Source organism: Lepidochelys olivacea (assembly GCF_965140295.1).
Source record: "Lepidochelys olivacea isolate rLepOli2 genome assembly, chromosome: 5".
NCBI classification, from domain to species: Eukaryota; Metazoa; Chordata; order Testudines; family Cheloniidae; genus Lepidochelys; species Lepidochelys olivacea.
In genome coordinates, this window is record NC_140415.1 from 41,627,859 (window position 1) to 41,648,743 (window position 20,885).

At 37.6% G+C, this 20,885-nt stretch overlaps 1 protein-coding gene across 1 annotated transcript in view; it reads right to left on the reverse strand.

The window, feature by feature from the left end:
- Window positions 1-4,576: 4,576 nt before the first annotated feature.
- SREK1IP1 (SREK1 interacting protein 1) overlaps window positions 4,577-20,885 on the reverse strand; it is a 31,311-nt gene continuing 15,002 nt past the window's right edge. Inside the window, 5 exon segments of the mRNA XM_084628361.1 lie at window positions 4,577-5,033; window positions 5,035-5,170; window positions 6,535-6,616; window positions 13,925-14,065; window positions 16,791-16,838. Coding sequence (XP_084484487.1) covers window positions 4,980-5,033; window positions 5,035-5,170; window positions 6,535-6,616; window positions 13,925-14,065; window positions 16,791-16,838 — 461 coding nt within the window. The 3' untranslated portion in view covers window positions 4,577-4,979.

The window sequence follows — 20,885 nt, forward strand, 5'->3', positions numbered from 1 at the left end:
GCTGATCCTGGTGGGAAGGAGGCACGGGGAGGGAGGGGGAGGTGCTGATCGGCAGGGCTGCTGGCGGACAGGAGGTGCTGGGGGTGGCGGGGAAGCTGCTGACATGTTACAGTGGCTTTTTGGCAATGTACATTGGTAAATTCTGGCTCCTTCTCAGGCTCAGGTTGGCCACCCTTGCACTAAGATGTGCAGTAGTAGCAACCAGAGAAATCTGCTTCAAAAGGGAGCTAGCAGTATCAAGGGCATGGGAAGAAGAAATGAAGGGAGATCAAATTGCATTAACCATCCTATACTTTTGGAATAGGCAAAGCCTGGACGAAACCTGTATTTCAGGCCAGCAATATGAACGGTTATCCATGAAGGGGATGCCAAATAATAAACTTTAGAGTAGGTTCAGGACACAAATTTTCCAAAGCCATGTCCTGTTGAAATGGCTGGGAGCCTGGGCCCTTTTGGTAATATCAAAGGTGTGCAGCAAATCTCAGTGAAACACAAACAGCCCTATGCCTATTATGTTAAAAGTCTTGTACAAGGAAATGAGGAAATGCTTTAATATCTTCACCCTATTTCCTTAAAAAAAAAAATCATTCTGAAAAAATGCAGCTCCTAACATTAGCTTTGTATAGTCAGGGACCATGGCAAAGAAGCCCATCTCCATCTTCAGTGCTGCTGAGTTCTGCAACTGGAATGGAAAGCAGTTCTTTCCCTTTGAAATCCTTGCACTGCTCTCTGAGTTCCATGGTGATAGGCACAGCATGTGAATGAGAGTGTCAGCACATGGCCTATACATCACTTAAGCCCTTAAAATAGGGCTTGAGTAGAATTTAACAAGGTAAATAGACTTTGTGCTGGCCCTTTGCAGAGAGATTAATTTTACCCAGTGTCCAAGAAGCTACTGAGCTCATCATAAACAGTTGCCTACAAAACAGTTTCAGGGACCAAATGCAAGCAAAACATCTTTAAAGTAACTAGAAATACTGCACTTTCAAAGCAAAAACCCATTAGTAGCAAAGATTCAATATGAAACAAAAATAACTAAATATGTGGGATATTACACTTTTTAAAAAAGCTGATTGAATGTGATTGACTTCTAATTTTTCAGTATGTCAGTTTTACCATTAAAATGTCCAAATTTATTTAATTTAATTAGTATATATATTTAGTATATACATTTAGATCCAACTTAAGTTGTTAACTTAACAACTTAGTATTTTATTCTTGAGGGAGAAGAGCTTCTATTATTTAACATTACATGGGAGAGATTCTAGAGAATCTCTCAATCTTCTTTAATACTATAAAGAGTATTTGATGTTAGTGAAAAATGCAGGCTTGACAAAATGCAGGCTTGACCGTTCTGGAGGCTAAAATCCTGTTTCCATCCAAGTGACAAGTCAAGCTTAGGAGCAACAGTGAAAGCATTCTCAAATAGCTCCAGCTCTCATGTAGAAGAACCCCTTTTAGGCCTAGAAAGTAATTCAATTTTGATGATCTTTCAACTCCTTGGCCTCTTTACTGAAGCTGCCAACAATGGTACTTATTTGAGGCTGCTGTGATGTACACACATATGCAGTTAAACCAGACTAACTGCCAACTCATTTCACATAGGTCAAACAGCCATCAAATGGCAACATCTTCCAGTGAGTGCTGCCCTGGGCAAACTCCTATCGACATCACAGAGATGATATGCTCCATATTTAGCTGAGCTTGCAAGGACATATACTCAACGTGATGGCATTTCTATGTGTGGATGTAACATGGTAACTTTCAAACACCACATATGATCAATTCCAAAATATCAGGGTATATTCTATGCTTCAGCAGCCAGAAACCTATTCCTGTTGGAGGAAATTGAAAACCATAAAGGGGAAATGGGGGATATATGGAGCTCCTGCCATCTGCTTAGCACAGCCACAGTTTCAAGGACATCTGCAATTGTCTATAAATCAAACTGGTTGATGATACCCATTGATGTCTTCTGGCATAACATTACCCCATTTCATCTCATCCTTCCAATAGAGTTTAACACATTGACAATCTGAATGACTTATCTCAGACAAATAATAATGGGGGTCAGGGCAAGAAGGTGTGCACACCATTGGTATAGGGGAGAGGAAATGGGGCTCTACACAGAGCCACTGGCATGGGAGGAGAAGGGGGGACCCTGGTAATGCAGAAAAGGGTCACACAGAACCTTTTGTGTGTGTGTGTGTGGGGGGGAGCAGAACACTGGACTCTGGTACAGGGCAGGATGGAATGCCCCCTCTTCATCCCTAGAGCCAGTGGCACAGGAGAAAGGGGGACACACAAAGAGCTTGTGGGGTGGAACGGAGGAATACAAGGAGTCCCTGATGCATGCAGTAAGCTTGGCCTCCACAAGCTACAAAGTGTGTGACCCCTACTCTATTAATCCACTGAGCCATTCAGTTTCCAAACTATCATCAAATTACATTTTTCTTCTTTGCAATAAATATATAAGACTCAGAGTTCACTCTAAAGGTTTGGTGTAAGGTACTGACCTCCCTCAAGTCCCAAATCAATGGTAATTAATGGCATTCAGCATATTGAAGGAGGGGCTCGATGCCTTGCAGGATGGAGCCTGAATACCTGCAATCGTCAGAAGTTAAAAAACCTTGAGGGCACAAAAATATTTTGACCATTGAATCTGTGAAGACTACATGACCTCACTTATGCCAATTAATTTTTAAATGTACTAAACAGTCTGGTAATAAATCAAGAAAATGGAAATGCATTGGGGTAGTGGCAAATAAACAGCAACTACAATTGTACAATAAATACATTACATTGTTTGCAGTTTTGTAAAAGGCCGCACAAAAGTCTAGGTAACATTTTATTAATCGCTTCTTGAATTCAAAATATTGTTTGTGCAAATTTGAAGGGTTAGAAGTCAAATAAGTATCTGCAAATCAGTTACATAAGGGAAGCACAATATCAATGTCACATATCTGCTTCCTAGTTATATTTTAAAAAAGCATTTCAGATATAAAGCACAATATAGGTTAAATCTTAAAATATTCTCTGCACTTCTCTTTAGTAATAAATTTCTTAAATGTTCCGCTCCTGGGTAAAAGGAGATTTAATTATTTTTTTTGCTCATAGGCCAGTTTTAAAGGCTCAAATATAAATTTTACATATGCCAATATCACAGTATTTTTAAAAAAGTGTCCTATTATGTCCAAAATAAAGGAAAAATGAACTACTTAGAAATATATTAACTAGGTATGGCCTTGTCTACATGGCACAGGCAATGCATGCTAGGGGGTGTGATTTCTAAAAGTGCTCTAAGGTGGTGTGCTCTGACTGGCCCGAGTAAAATCTGCTAGCACTGTCTAAAAGTGTCTAATTCAAGTTAACAGTCTTTCAAAGAGGAAAAGGTTAACACAAACTAGGTACCTTTTAGAACATGGCAGAAGGATTTCCATGGGGCAGTTAGAGCATTGCACATTAGTGCGCTTTACAAATCACACCCCTGTGGCACGCTTTGCCATACTGGATAGATAAGCCCTATGTCTTGTTAAGGAGGTACAGCAGTAAGGTACAGACTATGGCCCTAATTCTACTCACTTATACTGATTTTACACCAGTATAAATGGAATAATTCCTGACACACTGACTCTCTATACCTGCAATGGGCTTGAGGTAATTTGAAACAAGAAATATTACTGTTTAGGTTCCTGATCATCCAGCTATTATAGCCATTGGGGAATTTTGCCACGGACTTCAGTGGAGCAGGAGCTGGTCCTTAGACAACAGGGCACATGCTGTGTTACATAATAGAAGAAAATATTTTTGGTTTTATAAAGCCATTTACTGTTAAAGATAATGGTGAATGGGAGTTGAAATAATCAAGAGTATCCAAAGCGCCAGTCTTTGATTCCCCTTACCCCTTTTAAAAGAGGTGAGTAGGTAATCTTAACACAATAAATTGACACAGCACTGGGACATTACTGTAGAAAACATTGCTGGATTGTCACTTAATACGGATAACGGTATATGCCTTATACACATCCGCCTGAAACTAGTGGGTACGTACTCAGTCGAGCTCAGCAGTGCCTTTGCTGCTGCCATGGTACCACGGCTCTACTGCTATTTATACATGCGCTAGTTCCATGAGAGCTAATGTATGTGTACATGAGCAGGGGAATCACTCCTATAGCTCATAGTGTAGACACAGCATTACATCTATCTATTTTACAAAGAAGAAAAGGAAACTAAAGAATGATAGGTGTTATGTTTGTCCATGTATAGATAGGGCCACTTTCTGAGTATGATGGAAAACAATCGCCATGTGTTTCAAAGTACATTACCAGATCAGTTTTAAGAGACTGTTCTTATTTGTAGCAAATATTTACTATTTCTTCCCCCACTCTGTCCCTTCAAAAAAACCCTCTCTTCTAGCTCAATGTCCTTATTTTTATTCACCAGTGTCTCTATTTATTGCTTTTAAGTGGTGGCCGATATGGAATTATGCCAAACATGTAGGTTTTTATTTTAATAAAAATCAAGGTTTTAGAAAACTTAAAATTAATAAAAATGTTTCAACAAATTTTGTTAAAAATTCCAGTGGAAAGTACATTTTAATTAGTTCAAATCTTTCCCTGCACATGTTAGCAATCTGAATATTCTGGTCATGCATGGGAGCTAGCAATCAAAAACTGACTAGAAATGAACTAACCACAAAAGTTTAAACAACTAGTCTATTTTCTTGGTCCAACTTGCATAGAATGGAAATAGTGAAACACCATTAATGGCAAAAACCAACAACATGTAGATTTCCCCCTGCCACCCCGCAAATCTTTCGGTTTAATAACCTAAGTTGTGGATATTTGTAAATAAATGTACTTTTAAAATATATATATAATTTTTTTAACCTGACAGTATTGTAAAGCACATATAGGATAGATTTGAAAGGTAAGCAATCCTAATCTTTCAGGTTAATGAAAGCTGAATGCACTAACTCCTCAGTCGCTACTAGAAGAGTCTGAACTATCAGATGATGAACGTTTTTCTTTTTTTCCTCTTCTTTTTTTCTTTTTTGTGATGTTTTCCTTTCTTAGATTTACTCTTTTTCTCCTTTTTCCTTTCTTTTTTGTGGCATTTCTGTTTTTTTGGTTTTGGATCTTCTTCTTCAGTGACACTTGATGAAGATGATCTGTTAAAAAACCCCAAAATTAATACAGATTACAATACCAACCAGGGTATGTATATATTCACTTTATTTTTCTTTCTACACTGAATTTAATGCTGGAGACTGTATAAACACATGAATTCATGCTGTAGGTATAGAGGTTGTCCACACCAGCCTGTAATGGGTAAGCCAACCATATCCATGCTCATCCAAACCTTGGCCTCTCTGATGAGGCTGCCTCACCAGGAAAGCAAGATTTGTGGTACTCCTTAATTAACAGTGTTCACAAACATGCGGGTTACATTTGGAAAGAGTTAGTGACTCCTGCTTGTAAATTAATCACTAATTGTACCTTAGTGGTTTAAATATTATTTTTATTTCTTTGCTCTGCCTATAGCATTTTCCAAACTATGGAATGGAGACATTTCAAGGTTGAAACTTTATTGATAGGCAAATGATCTTATATGTTTAGGTCTAAAGAAAATGGATTGAAAGCATGAAAACAAGGCACATAAGGAGATGAAAGCTTGACGAGAAAACCTACAGTAATAGAATCTAACTTAATAATACCTTCAAACAAATGGCTGTACTACCATTCCCCTTCCCACAATCCCTGCCAATTCAGAGAGCAGACGTTACCAGATGCAAAAGATATACCCATTTTGATTAAACTGAATGGTCTGTTTAATAAGAGATAAATCTGGTGTGACATTTAGAATATTTATGTAGTAACTTGGTTTTAAGTACAAAAATCTAACAATTTAAGGGGGGGGGGGAATCCTCTTTAACTTACTTGAGAACAGCTCCATAAACTTCATTGTTACTACTTGTGAGAGTAAGGTACGCAGGATTTGGCTTCTTCGTAGTAATAGTCAAAGTGCACCAGGGAACTTCTAGTGCACACTACCAGGTTCCAGAAGGACAGTTAATGTGCAGAATTAACATAGCTACACCTTAATGCCCCAACTGACTTCAATGGGGGTACTCACAGTGCATAAAGTTAAGCTCATGCATAAATCTTTGTAGGAACAGAGTCTTAGTATGGTGATTGCTAGAATATCAAGCAAATAAATTATTAATTTAAATTCTCATTCTAAATAGTTTTATATTGTTGTTTAGAGTAAACAAGAGTCTTCTTTTAGCATTTTTAATTGCAATGTCTATCGTTTTTTAGCCACGTTCCTCATTTGTATGCAAAAGATTAGTAGTATGTTTAGTTTTATAGAGTAAAAATTCTGTATCAGACATTCAAATTTAGTATATGTGCTTTTGTAGAAGCAAAAATAAAAGGTTAACATGCATGGGATGTAACAATTTGGAAAGTATATTTTGGATTTAAAATATAAAGAAAATTCTGTTTTAGGCTTAATTAGGTATTTGTAAGTTACCTTTTCCTTAATTTCTTTGATTTGGATTTTTCTTTGCTTGTTCTTTTTAGATTTTTCTTTTCCTCCTCCTCCTGACTTGTATCTGTGGATATAAAAATTGCATTTTATACAAAATATTTTTCCTTTTTAACTTCAAAATTAATTAAAAAACTCACTGAAATCAGTACTTTTTTTTATTGCTAATGTTTGTTTCAAGACCAAAACATTTTGTAACCAAGTGCTATTTTTCAGACTCATTTCAAATATTTTGCAGAGCATCCGCACTTTGGTTACACAACTCACATTGTAAAGGACCTGCATCTAAGTACCGAGAACAAAATTAGATATGTGAAACATGGTAAAAACTGCTACATTCACAAGAAGCTGCTCCTTGCATCTCTTCCTCCACAACAGTATATCTGTGTTTACATCCCCTTCAGGAGGTTTGTATGCTAATGTCCTTTTTAACTCTTTAGTAACAGTCAAGCTTCGTTTATCTGAAACTCAAAGACCTGAAAGGAGGTCCTATTTCCCACATGTATCGAATACAACAGACACCCCCTCTTGTTTATCTGAATAACTTTCATATCCCCCATCTCATTTACTATTTTTGTGTGTAGTCTAGACTGTATATGGACACTCTCACAAACGGCAATTGTTTACACCGAAGTAGGATTTATCCATGGCAGCTGTGGGATGATGGACATGCATGTCACTTTATTGTGGCTCATCAGCATATTACAGCAACCTAACTTGGTACTGATAAACCTGGATACTGTATAAGGCACATGTCACAAAAAATACTACCACATTTGTTGGCAATCTCACCAGAGGTACAAAGGTCTGAACAGGCATGGAGAATCAAATGTTTGTTGTTCTAGTCAGGTAGCTTGTCAAGGTAGCGACTGAAAACACTTGTGGGTAAACCTCCACTGTAGCTTCGCTCACTTTCCCTGTTCTGTTTAGTTTAAAACAGGGGTTCTCAAACTGGCAGTTGGAACCCCTCAAGGGGTTGCAAGGTTATTTCATGGGGGGTCACGAGCTGTCAGCCTCTACCCCAAACCCCGCTTTGCATCCAGCATTTATAATGGTGTTAAATATATTAAAAAGTGTTTTTAATTTATAAGGTGGGTTGCACTCAGAGGCTTGGTATGTGAAAGGGGTCACCAGTACAAAAGTTTCAGAACCACTGGTTTAAAAAACTAAACAAAAAAGCAAACTTTGATTAAGGCAGTTCAGTTAGTATATTTCATTAGTACTAAATTATGTTAAAGTGTGTGTGGGAAACAACACATGGCAGAAAGGGATACAGTGACAGATAGAGCACTAGACTGTGACCTAGATGACCTAGGTTCAATTCCCAGCACTGCCGGTGACCGTGGGCAAATTACTTCTCTCTCTGTGCCTGAGTTTCTCCATCAAGCACTTTGAGATATTCAAATGGAACACACTAGATAAAGGAAAAGTGTCATTACTGAGAAAAAATGGCAGCCGGTGACAACTGCTGTTAATACCTTTAAAATTTCCTTGTGGAAGAATTATGCAAACTCATAAGAGAACGACGTGGCCTATGAAGAAGGTAGGACAGATAATGTGGCCATAGACCACATCAGTCCCCAAACAATGGAACACCACAACGGAAGAACCTTAAAACAAGAGTACTGTACTGATCTGCGTCCTTCCAAAAAGGAACAAACACCCATAACAAACCCTGATTCCCTCCAACCAGGTTGTATCTAGTCCCACAGATCAGGAGAAAACTCCTAAAGGAGTCTGTAAACTGGGCCATTCTTTACTTCAAGGAAGGATATACAATCACCTCTGTTTGTCAAAGTAATGGAAAATAATCAAATAGAAACCTACTCCCCTTGGAAGGATAAAAATCAATATGTTTTTTTTTAAATCAGATTTTTTTTTAATTTACATTCGATTTTTTTGATAAAATGCTTTTTGAGGAAAAAGCCTATCTAAAGATCATTTTAATTAAGATACATTATAGCTTAAAGATATCTCATCATGGAATAGGGATTATAAATTCTAATTCTATAGTATGAGACAATATATTCATATAATGTTTAAGAAAAGTTTTGTAAATGAGTTCCAATAAATCATGGATTAGGGACCTAATCTTATGGGGTTCCAGGGTCTTCTGTATAGATTATTTAGGTTAATCTTTCATTCAACCCAATGGGACTCAGTGCTCAGTTTAGAAGATACTGTCAGAGATGCTTAGTTTTGCAGTTCTCAAACTGGATTTGTGTCTCCAGAGATAACATGCTTGTTAACAGCAAAAATGTTTTAAAATAAATAAATATATAAAGGTGAGAAACAGACCTCAACCCTATTGTCCCTCTGCAAATTTGTGTACACAGAGTCAATCCCTTACCTCTCTCTAAAAGTGCAAAGTTTCAAAAAGTTAAATGAATAGAAGATTGTTGGGGTGGAATAGATCTGGACAAGGAGAAGAAGTCTGGAGATAAATGTGAGAAGGGAAGGACAGGCAGTAGAAACAAGTGAAACTGTTTGAGCAGCATATTCCAGAAGTCTTGAGGTCTTTCTGAGTGTAGTCTTCATTGATTTGAGATCTACCATACCATTCTCTCACTAGAAAGGAAAACCTATAATGGCAGCAGGCCGTAAAAGAGACCCAGTTTGGGAATATTTGAATGAAGTTCCTCTACTTGTGGGTAACGCAGGCATGCGTGCAAAATGCAAACAGTGCAATGAAGAAATGTAAGGCCTGGTTGCCCGAATGAAACAACATCATGAGAAGTGTTCCTTCTCAGGAGGAAGCTGCGCTGAAGATGATGAAAGGAACATTCTGAACATACAGGATCTTCAGTGTTGTAATAATAATTAAATAACTGCATTGACTTATTTTGTTTAGGAGAATCCATCCTCAACATACAGGATTCTGAAGACTATCCACCTTCAAGATCACCGTCATTTTCTACAGTTTCAGAGTTATCTGCCAACGATCGTGTTTCAGTTACATCACGTATGTCACATAGCCACAGTATACTACCTGTAGCAAAAAGAAAAAAAAAAATCTCCATCATCCAGAAGCAACCATAGATGAATTTGTAAGAAGAACCAGCAGATTACAAAAAGAGGTAATTGATGAAAAGATTGCCTGGTTTGTTTATGCAACAAACTCTCCTTTCTGTATGATTGAGAACCCATACTTCATTAACATGGTTCAGTCATTAAGACCAGGATACAGTCCACCCAACAGAGCAGATGTCACAGGCAAACTGCTGGATAAAGTGTATGAAAGAGAAATTGAGCAGTTTGCAAAAGGTCTAGAGGGTAAAATTGTTAACCTGAGTCTTGATGAGTGGAGCAATGTCCACAATGATCCTGTTGTATGTGCTTGTGTGACAACAGAATAAGGGAATGTCTTCCTTGCAGAAACAATTGACACATCAGGAAATGCGCACACAGGAAAATACTTGCAAGAAGTAGCAGTAAGAGCTATAACAAAAACAGTGAAAAAAATTCAAATGTCTAGTATGCAGTGTGGCCACAGACAATGCTGCAAATGTATCGAAGATGAGAAGAAATTATTTAGAAGAGAGTCCCAAGCTAACAACATACGGTTGCAGTACTCATTTGATGTACCTCCTAGCCAAAGACTTCAGTCTTCCAGAAATAAAAAGACTAATGTTAAAATTGCAAAATACTTCCGTAACAACCACGTTGCAGCAGCTGCTCTGAAAAAAGTGGGAGGAACCAAGCTAACTCTCCCACAAGACGTGCGATGGAACTCAGTATTGGACTGTTTTGAGCACTATATCAAGATCTGGCCTAATCTGATGACAGTTTGTAAACAAAATCGTGAAAAAATAGATGGCACTGTCACAGCCAAAGTTCTCAACATTGGGCTTAAGAGAAATGCTGAACACATGCTGAGTACCCTGAAGCCTATTTCTGTAGTCTTGAACAAAATGCAGGGAAATAGCTGTTTTATTGCTGACGCTGTTGAAATTTGGAAGGAACTGAGTGAGATCTTAAAAAGAGAAATATGCAATGACAGAGTTAAATTACAAGCATTAAAAAAAACGAATGGGACAAGCACTATCTCCAGCTCATTTTCTTGCAAATATTCTCAATACTTGATACCAGGGTCAAACCTGAACTGTTGAAGAAGAGGAGTTGGCTATGACATGGACATCCAGCAATCATCCCTTCATAATGCCAACTATAATAAACTTCAGAGCTCAGGGTGAACCATTCAAGAAATATGTTTGCTGATGATGTTTTAAAGAAAGTCACACCAGTGAACTGGTGGAAGTCACTTCAGCACTTGGATTCAGAGACTGTTAAAGTGATAATCTCACTTTTAACAGCAGTAGCTTCTTCTGCTGGTGAAGAAAGAGTATTTTCTTCCTTTGGATTAATTCATTCCAAATTGAGAAATCGTTTGGGACCTGAAAAAGCAGGAAAGCTTGGTTTTTCTTTTCCAGATTATGAACAAATAGGAAAATGAAGGTGAAGACGACCGAGTTAGCTGCAGAAGTCAATATTTTAAGTTTCTCATGTTGACCTGGCTGACATAGTCGATTTAATTTTTGTGGTTTTTTAAAAATATTCAAAATATTTAAATATTCAAAAAATTTTTTAACTAAAATAGTTAACAAAAACAAATCTGATTTTAAAAAACTTGAATGTTTAACTAAATTCAAAAATTCATATGCTTGTTTTGTTAAAATATACATTTGCTGTTGAAGAAAAAAATCCAGAATACATAACGTTGTGGTTTTACTTAAATAAAACAATTCAAATGTCTGTCTGGTGAGGTTCTCCTCCTAATAAAGCATGACAAGAAAATCCTCCAAATATTAATGATTAACCTGTTGAATTGGAGATAGTTCTTGGCTTCTTCTCTCATTTGTTCTCTACCTGGAATCAAGTGTCCTCTCTGACGTTGGGCCTAGTTGCCAGACTTCAGGCAGAGATTTTGTTCCTCTGTCTGGACAATCCTAACTTAACCTGCCTCCTTCTCACATTTCATTTGCTTCTTAAGTTAATTTAACCTTGAGTGAAGTGACATCTTGGGCAGTGGTTGCAGGGCTGCTTTATTTTCACAGACCCAGAGCAGTCTGTTAAACCCTTCATGTCTTAGGATGTATGTACCCCACACCTGACTATCACACAACCTATTTAAAAACAAAACAAAACAAAACTTTCCACAAAGGAAGGCATCCTTTTAAGGATACTTTAAGCTAGTGCTTCTTAAACTGCCCACAGATCACCATGGATGCCATAGAAAGGTATCCTTCAAGCAGTAAGACTTTATCCTAGGAATTCAACCCATGCACTCCCAGGAGGGGAAGCCCTGCTGAGAGTTTACTTGGATCACTCATCTGAAGACTGATACTGGGGTAGGGGAGATGGGATTGAGGACATGACATCATTCCATAACCATGAAGATATCATCACTAAAACAGGTGATAGTTGAGTTTCCAAACAAGCAACAACAAAATTGTATAAATGGAGAAAATACACATCTAGTTTTATGAGATATTAGTAACAAAGATATATAAAACCTATAAATTCAAAATTCATAATATTAAGATTGCCAGTGTTTATTTTAAGTAATTCCATAAGATTAAAACCATGACACCAGATGTAAGGATGTATAATATCTGATTATAATACTTCCTTCAGTCTTTGAATTAGATTTTTCCCAGGAAACATCTACCTTTTAGTGCTGAATTTGTCCATCCAATTAAAATCATGTGTGACCATCATTCTTTTATGTCAAAATGACTTTTGACGTTTAGTGGAACAAGCAGCCTGAAGTGGGAGACGTTTAAAAAAACAGGAGAGAAAACATTTCCAAAAAACCTAGATGAGTTTTCAAAAATGCTGTATAGAGCACCTACAACTTAAGGAAGAACATCTATACTAGATAGGGATAACACACTATCCTCTAAATATCTACGTACAACTAACTGTTTCTCTCCAGGGCTACATTTACCCTTTTTTCCTAAATGAGTGGCCATTCAGAGCCATGGTTTCAGAAATCCCTAGGTCCACAAGTACACAGTTTTTCTGAACAACTTTGTTCCTATCCACAAGTTCAAAAGAAAGGCTTTTTGGGAAAGCAAATTCAGCAACTAATTTTACCAAAAGAGGTCCAAGCTTTTCTTTTGAAGTGTTCTAGCAATACAGAAGGCTATGTTGGAACACATCTCTCTACCTCGCCTTCCTAATGTCATCAAAATAACCACCTCACAGAGTATGTTTACACTGCCGTTAGAGGTGACTGTAGCACATGCAGAGACACCCAAGCTAGCTTTAATCTTGCTAGAGTGAATACCAATAGCAGTGAAGTCACAGCAGCAAGGATTTCAGCATGGGCTAGTGCTCCCAGTTCGTACCCAGAGTCCCAGGTGTGCTTGCACATCCCATGCTGACACCTGTGCTGCTGTGGCTTCACCGTACTAGTACTCACACTAGCTAGATTAAAGAGAGCTTGCGTATGTCTACACCTGCAGCACCGTGATTGCAGTGTAGACATGCACACAGATAGGGTTTTGATTAGGAAGTGGAGGCAGGGTCTAGAATGAGAGAGCAATAATAATGCAAATGAGTAAAAAATATTAAGAAAAGTGCATCAGGGTTGGTGTATCTAAAATACATGATCCGAGAATAACAAAGACTAATTGCAAAGTAACAGCAGAATATCATGCCCCAGCATTCCTAAATTGGGGGCTCATAGTATGCTACAACAGACCCCATCCACCATCTGGGACCTTTTTGTAGGTTGAAACCTTAGCCCTCCTGCATCATCTTCTGATGAACTTGCGTACCTGTGGACTAACTAACCCCACCTGTTTTTGCTTCCTCTATAGAGGCTGAGCCTCATTTCCCCAAGACAGAGAGCGAGCAATTATCCCTCCAAATGTTAACTGTCAAATCAAAACTATTAGTTGCATTCAAACAAAATAATGCTTACGAATTCAAGAGAAGAAACAGACTGAACAAAGAAAAGCATTTAAAGAGGCATCATTTACTTGGGGGAAGGAGAGAGAAAAAGAGAATCATTTCAGTTTTATGCAATAAACAAAGGATAACATCAATGAAATAATGTATATTACTTTCCCCGCATTTGCACATTCCCAAACTCACAATCTTTTGGATTTAAGAACCTAAATGTAGACACCCATGCTTGAATATCTTGGTCAAATGTTTTTAAGTCGAAGCTTTTCTAATTTTTCCACAAGGTGTCAGGGGGGCTCTCAAATCTCTTTAGCCTGGAGCCATCCCATAAAAGCAATTTTTTTAGGTCACTGGATAAGATAGAGTAAAAAGGGAACTCTAAAGGAGTTAAATGACAGCTACCAGAGTTTAAATGAGATAGTTTCCCAATTTAGGATTATGCTCTGTTATTTAAAAAACTTACTCTTTTTCTCTGGTAAGGCCTGCAGTTTCCCCAGCTCTTCTTCCTCGCTGTCTTCACTGCTTGTACTGCTGACGTCTAAAACAATGTCTCTTTTGGGGTCCACCCGGAGAAAGTTTCTGCATTCAAATGTCAGATGACCAGCTGAATAAAAATCAAAAGAGTAAGCCACAAGCAGAAATACTTCAAATTATAAAATAATGTTAAAGAGTTACTGCTTTGTGCTGAGAAATATGCATTTTAGTATTACACAGATTTCATAAAAGGGGTGGACTTTAATTTGGTTTGTCAGTGGAAAAATAAAGGAATATCACTTTGAAAAACTATTGCAAAGTTTGGGGCTGTGTACAGAGCAGAAATGTTTTTGTTTTAGGGAGAGAGAGTTCCAATTAGCATCTGGTGCCATTCCCATCAATTATCAATTTATTTTTAGAACCACTTCCCGCAAAGCTTTTGCATAGTCTTCTTCATTTTTTGTGAATGTGTCGCATACCCTTCCCTGAAGAACTGATTTGAAGGAAGGTGAAATGTTTTCCAAATTAAATTATTTTTTTAAAAAGAGTGACATGTGAGAGTCTACTCCCTTCCAGTGACAAATTATATCTGCAGTAACCAAAGGTTATCAACTAAAAATGTGTACGTATACTATGTCATTCTTTATTTTCTAAAACATATGTGCGTGTCTGAGTTTCTAGTGCTTTACAGACACATTAGAAAAAAGGAATTTGAAGCTAGCTTACACTGAACTTATACTGAAACATGGGGATTGAACCAGAAAGACAGATGTGAGGTGGAAGCGACAGCTTGCCATTTAAAAATAAATAAATCTCAATATATTCTTTCTATGATCAGCTCAAAATCAAAATTCCAGGATAATGGTGAAATGAATTGTCTTATGACCTTCTCCCAATTACTGTAATAAGCGATAAACATTTCTAGCTTAGAGATAATAAATAGACTAATTCCTTTTTAATACAGTCAATATTAGAAATGCTATTCATTAAAGAACGCTTTGCAGCAGCAGTTATCTGTAGCAATGTGTATTTTTAAAAAATGCGGGGCCAAAAATCCTAAATTTGTATCCAGACAACAGAAACTCCTAACCCATCTGAAATAATGGACCTGGGGAAAAATGTGAAAAAAGGGAGCTCCAAACCTATGATAACTTGTAAAGCTGTCAGCTGAAAACATAATTTAGCCCCATACAAAAGGGAAACCCTGCTGGAAGTCTCCACAGGAACCAGGCTAGTTACTGCTACAAACACAGCTTCTTCCCATCAAAGATAATCTTCTGAAGCCAAAGCAGTAGGGAACATTAAAACAGAATAGGTTACCTGGCTTTCCTAATTTCTTTCATATCCAGAAAGTTTACAACACTGCACTTATCAAACAATTAATTCTGTACTAACATCTAATTGCCTCGAGAGGCGTTGACAAGTAAAGGAACGCAGTGTCAAAACTTGCTGGAAGAAAGTCTACCACCTCTCTCACCACGTAACCTTTTTCTAAATCAATTAAAAAATGGTTTGAAAGGTTTGTCAACAAAATGTTCATTAATAATTAAGGGAATAATTAATTACTTAAATAGTATCAAACATGTAATATGAGGATTTAGTATTAAAAACTATCTTTAAAAAAATTATCTGGTTTATAGTGTAATTCTGTGCTAAGATTTAAGAGAATAATCACTGAGCTCCCCATGCAACACAACATACAATGGAAACGATAAAGAACAGCTACAGCACTTGCAAGGTAGTGTCTTATGGTAGTGTCCTCCAAAGAGTGGGGCATGCAAAGGAACAGCTTTCTTGGGCAGGAAGGAGGGGAGGAAGAGCCACTGAATTGTTCTTTAGCGTCTCGGCTTTCAATAAAAAAAAAAAAAAAAAAGAAAGAGTGTATCTGGTATAGTGAAGAAAACATTCAAAACGTGAAATGATTGTAACCAATGCAAAAATTCTTGTTTGAACTTGCAGAGAGCCTGATACAACAGTTCTGAGATGTAAACTGCTCATTCATCAAAATGAGCAGGTGGAGGGATAGCTTAGTGGTTTGAGCATTGGCCTGCTTAAACCCAGGATTGTGAGCTCAATCCTGGAGGGAACCATTTAGGGATCTGGGGCAAAAATTAGGGATTGGTCCTGCTCTGAGCAGGGGGTTGGACTAGATGACCTCCTGAGGTCCCTTCCAACCCTGATATTCTATGAACATGGGTGCAAACTCAGATACCAATGAGGATACTTTAAAATGTCAAATTTGTTAGCCATTTCACTTCTCATTGAAGCATGTAGGAAAGTAGTAATATCTTATTATTAGTGCCCTACCATATTCAGGTTCGTTTTGATCAAGTTCACAGTCAGAGGGTTTTAAATTTAGTCAGTTTCATGTTTTCAGATGTTTACATCTGAAATTTCACTGTGTTGTAACCCTGGAGGTCCCAACCCGAAAGGTACCCAGAGGTGGGTCTGTCCCTCCCACCCCTGAGCAGCCCTGTAGGTGAAGAGGAACTCCTGCCCCTCCCCAGCAGGGATTTGCAGCTAGAAGCCCCCGGCCGGGGCGCTCCCAGCAGCACAGGGGAGATCAGATTTCACAGGGAAGGGCTTATTTCACGGTCCATGACACATTTTTCATGGCCGTGAAATTGGTAGGGCCCAACTTATTATGAAGAGCTACACATGTGGGGATAGGGAGCCGACAAAAAAAAAAAAAAAGTATAAATTATGATAGGCAGGCTTTTAACAACGAACTGCAGAGGTGGTGTGTTTGTGTGGTGTGTGCGAGGACTGTTTCATTTTCCCGAAGAGATGACTCAGCTTTCAAAAGTTTGAGAGAAACTGCACTCTGGGCATCTTTATATTGCCTTCATACTTACGATAGCCACACTTCTTGCATCCTGCCCTGATATTATCCTTATTTCCACCTGAAAACAAACAAACTTCCATTAATTTTGGGTGTTACTAATTAGAACTTAGTTTCTTTTTATTCTTTTTATTTGACTTGACACCGTGTTAAAGTACATACGCATTCTGCAGTGATTTATTCATTAGAGAATTCTATTAGAAAACCTAATATCTGGTCTATTGTCCAGCTATGCCAGAAGGACAGGAGATACTGGATGTGTTTTAATAAGGCTGCAACTTTATTCCTAAATGTCTGGGAGTACCTGGCAGATAAAAGTTTACAGTGCAGATAATTCTCTAATTATTTACATACACCCGGAGACAGCGCTCCCTCTTACCTATCCTGGTCCCCACCAATCCCACTGCTGGGACCTCTCACCCCCTCCCCAAATAAGGGGGGCTGACTCCCTGTCGTACCAGCCCCTAAACACCCGTTTCCACTCCTTTAAAGAATACCTCCTTTAAATCTTTTCTCAATCTATTTCATCTGATCACTGTATCCATTCCCTATGGAGTATCTGCACTGGACATCTGCCACAAGGAGGCACCAGCAATTAGCTTGGCTACCTTCCCCCATATCTAGCCGGGTCCCCAGAAATCTACTGATGCCTTCTTCAATACCAGCCAAAAACACATCAGCATCTAAGTCTGCAGGTCAACCCCATTCGCCCTGAATAACTCTTGCCCGATATGCTATGTAAGGATGAGAAATCACCAACTTCCTTATGCCATCTATGATTTTGGCCACCTCCCTCTTCTCAGACCTCCTACTCATGACAACCCATGTAGGCTTCGCAGCTTCCTGCCACATGCTGTGTCACAACATATCCAACCAAATAGTTTTTACTCCTGGGAAAAGTTCCAGGATCTGGCCCAAGTCCCTCTGAGTTCTGAACATTAAGTCCAACCCTTTACACATTCCTAAATCATTTCCCCCGAGGTGAATGACAATCGTATCTGGTGCTTGCACACAGGCCACCACGCTATCAGAAGGGGCATCAGCTGCTCCCATAACATGCACCTCCTTGCACACTTTTTACTTATTTTGGTAACCAAAAGCATTGAGCCATAATGTAAAGGGGAACAGAATACAATAGTGTTACATCATCTCCAAAGTCACTTTTCTATAGTGTATCCTATCACAGTAATCCTGATAGTCTATGTTAAAACAATTAGTGCCAAGTACTTTTAAATAAATCCACTCTGAATTACTGGAATCATCTATTTTAATGATGTTTTGCATTTTATTTTTTTAGTTCTTTTCTTAAAGAATGGCAACAAATGAAAATCAGTCTACCATTAAAATGTGTTGATTACAACTACATATAGCCTTTAAACTAAATTTGGGGCTTCTCTTTGCTATCCAGGAGGACACACTATATCTATATATTTTTATTCAAGCAATTATATAGCTTAACTTACATTTAGAGTCTTAATTTTTACTTTTTTATTTTAGAAAATGGTGAATGATGCATGTCTTATTTACCAGATTTGTTCACTAATGATTTTTGTCAAGCTCTAGTTGGATAGATAATAAAATTCAACTAAGAATTTACCAAAGCAGCATTTTTAATGAAATAAAACCACCTTAAATGTGCTGGATACATAGGGGAAAAAAAGTTTATCATAATATCTTTTCCCTTTAAGGATACGTCTACACTGCAATTAAAAACCTGCAGCTGGCCTGTGCTCATTGGGCTCATGGGGCTTAAGGTAAAGGGCCGTTCAGTAATCAGTGTAGCCATTCAGGCGTGGGCTGGAGCTGGGCTCTGCGCTGGAGCGAGGGGGCAGGGTTTCAGAGCTCAAGCTCCAGCCTGAACCCAAATGTAATGAAACAGCCCTTTACCCCAAACCCTGTGAGCCTTAGTCAGCTGGCACGAGCCAGTTAGGGGTTTTAAATTTCAGTTTAGACATACCCTTAAACGAACAAATTTATTAAACAAAGAACGTATTAGCTATAGTTAGTGAATTTAACTGATTGTTTCTGGTCGCCATTTCCTTCAAGATTTTAGAACAAGTATATAAGTAAATGAAGCATCAGTTAGTTAAGCTTACCTCATACTACATGATAAAGGCCTAATCCTTACTTAGCGGATAACTGATTAGCAATTAGTGCATAAATAGATGCATAAGTAATATATGAGCAATATATATGAAGATTCTGTATGCCTGCATAACTGAGTATGGTTATGACCTCTGTATAATGTTTTGAGATAGGACAGTGTGAACAAAGGTTCCTGGCAATGAATCGTAACATCTGGACATTCTGTTATTGAGTTTTTGGTGTGTCTAGGGAAAATGAGGGAAGTTTCTGTCAGATAACTAGAATTGATAGTTTTGTTATTGTTAAAAATTTAGAAAAACATGTTATATAATTTAGTGTGTAATCTGGATTATCAGACAGGGTAGTAAATATTACCAAATAGAAAAGGAGTGAATGGGCTAAAGAATGAGGAGTATTGATAAAAGGTGATATGTAATACTGTGTATAAAAGATCATATTGGGACCTGAGGTCTCTGTCTATCTGACAGACAATTCATTAGCCTGCTATCTTCCACCTGATCACTGAGGTGTGGCACTCTGTACCTGTGTGAATGAAGCCTGGACATTGGATTCAAGAACTCGGGGTTAGCGACAGTCTCTCTGCTTTCCTTTGGTTTGTGAGTAAACCTGTGGGCCTTGCTGAATGGGGTTCTGAAATATCACTAAATAGTAGAGATCATCCTCTTACATCTTGTTTTTTGTTTATAGATTGGAAGAGGAAAACAAGCTTTCCTGCTTTTCCAGCTCCCACTAGGTTTCTTAACTTTGAATGAAGTAGTCATTGAACTGAACTAGTTGAAATAAACTGGAATGAAGAAAATACTCTCTCTGCAGTTACAGAAGAGGCTACTGCTGTCAAAAGCTGGTTTAGCAGTTCAACAAAAACTGGTTCCAGGTGCTTAGCCAGTGACTTCCACCAGTTCAGAGCTTTGACTTTCTTTAATACTTTATCAGGAAACGTACTGATTAATAGTATTTCTTGTATTTAGCCTAAATTATTTTAATATATTATAATAAATGTAGGCTTTAACATAGATTGTCAATTAAAAATTAATTTTCAACAGATATATTTTTTTAAACTATATCTGTACGTAAATTAAAAAAGTCTGATTTAAATCCAAAATCCAATTGAAATAAAAAAAATTTAAGAAAACACAAAACAGATTTTCATTCACCCTACAATCATTACAAATTATATAAAATTTGTCATGTGCACTCATGCATTAATTGTACATACGTATTTCCACAGAGACATACAAAATCTAAATTATGATTTCTAGACTGCGAGATAAACACAAACTAGGACTGTCAATTAATTGCAGTTAACTCACGTGATTAACTCAAAAAAATTAATTGCGATTAAAAAAATTAATCGCAGTTTTAATCGCACTGTTAAACAATAGAATACCAATTGAAATGTATTACATATTTTGGATGTTTTCTACATTTTCAAATATATTGATTTCAATTACAACACAGAATACAAGTGTACAGTGCTCACTTTATATTATTTTTTATTACAAATATTTGCACTGTAAAAATTATAAAGAAATACTATTTTTCAATTCACCACATACAAGTACTGTAGTGCAATCTCTTTATCATGAAAGTGCAACTTACAAATGTAGTTTCTTTTGTTACATAACTGCACTCAAAAACAAAACAAAACTTTAGAGCCTACAAGTCCACTCAGTCCTACTTCTTGTTCAGCCAATTGCGAAGAGAAACAAATATGTTTACATTTATGGCAGATAATGCTGCCCACTTCTTATTTACAACGTCATCTGAAAGTGAGAACAGGTATGGTACCATTATAGCTGGCGTTGCAAGATATTTACATGCCAGATGTGCTAAAGATTCTTATGCCTCTTCATGCTATGGCCATCGTTCCAATGGACTGATGACGCTCGTTAAAGAATAATGTGTTAATTAAATTTGTGACTTAATTCCTTGGAGGAGAATTGTATGTCTCCTGTTGTTTTACCTACTTTCTGCCATCTATTTTATGTTATAGCAGTCTTGG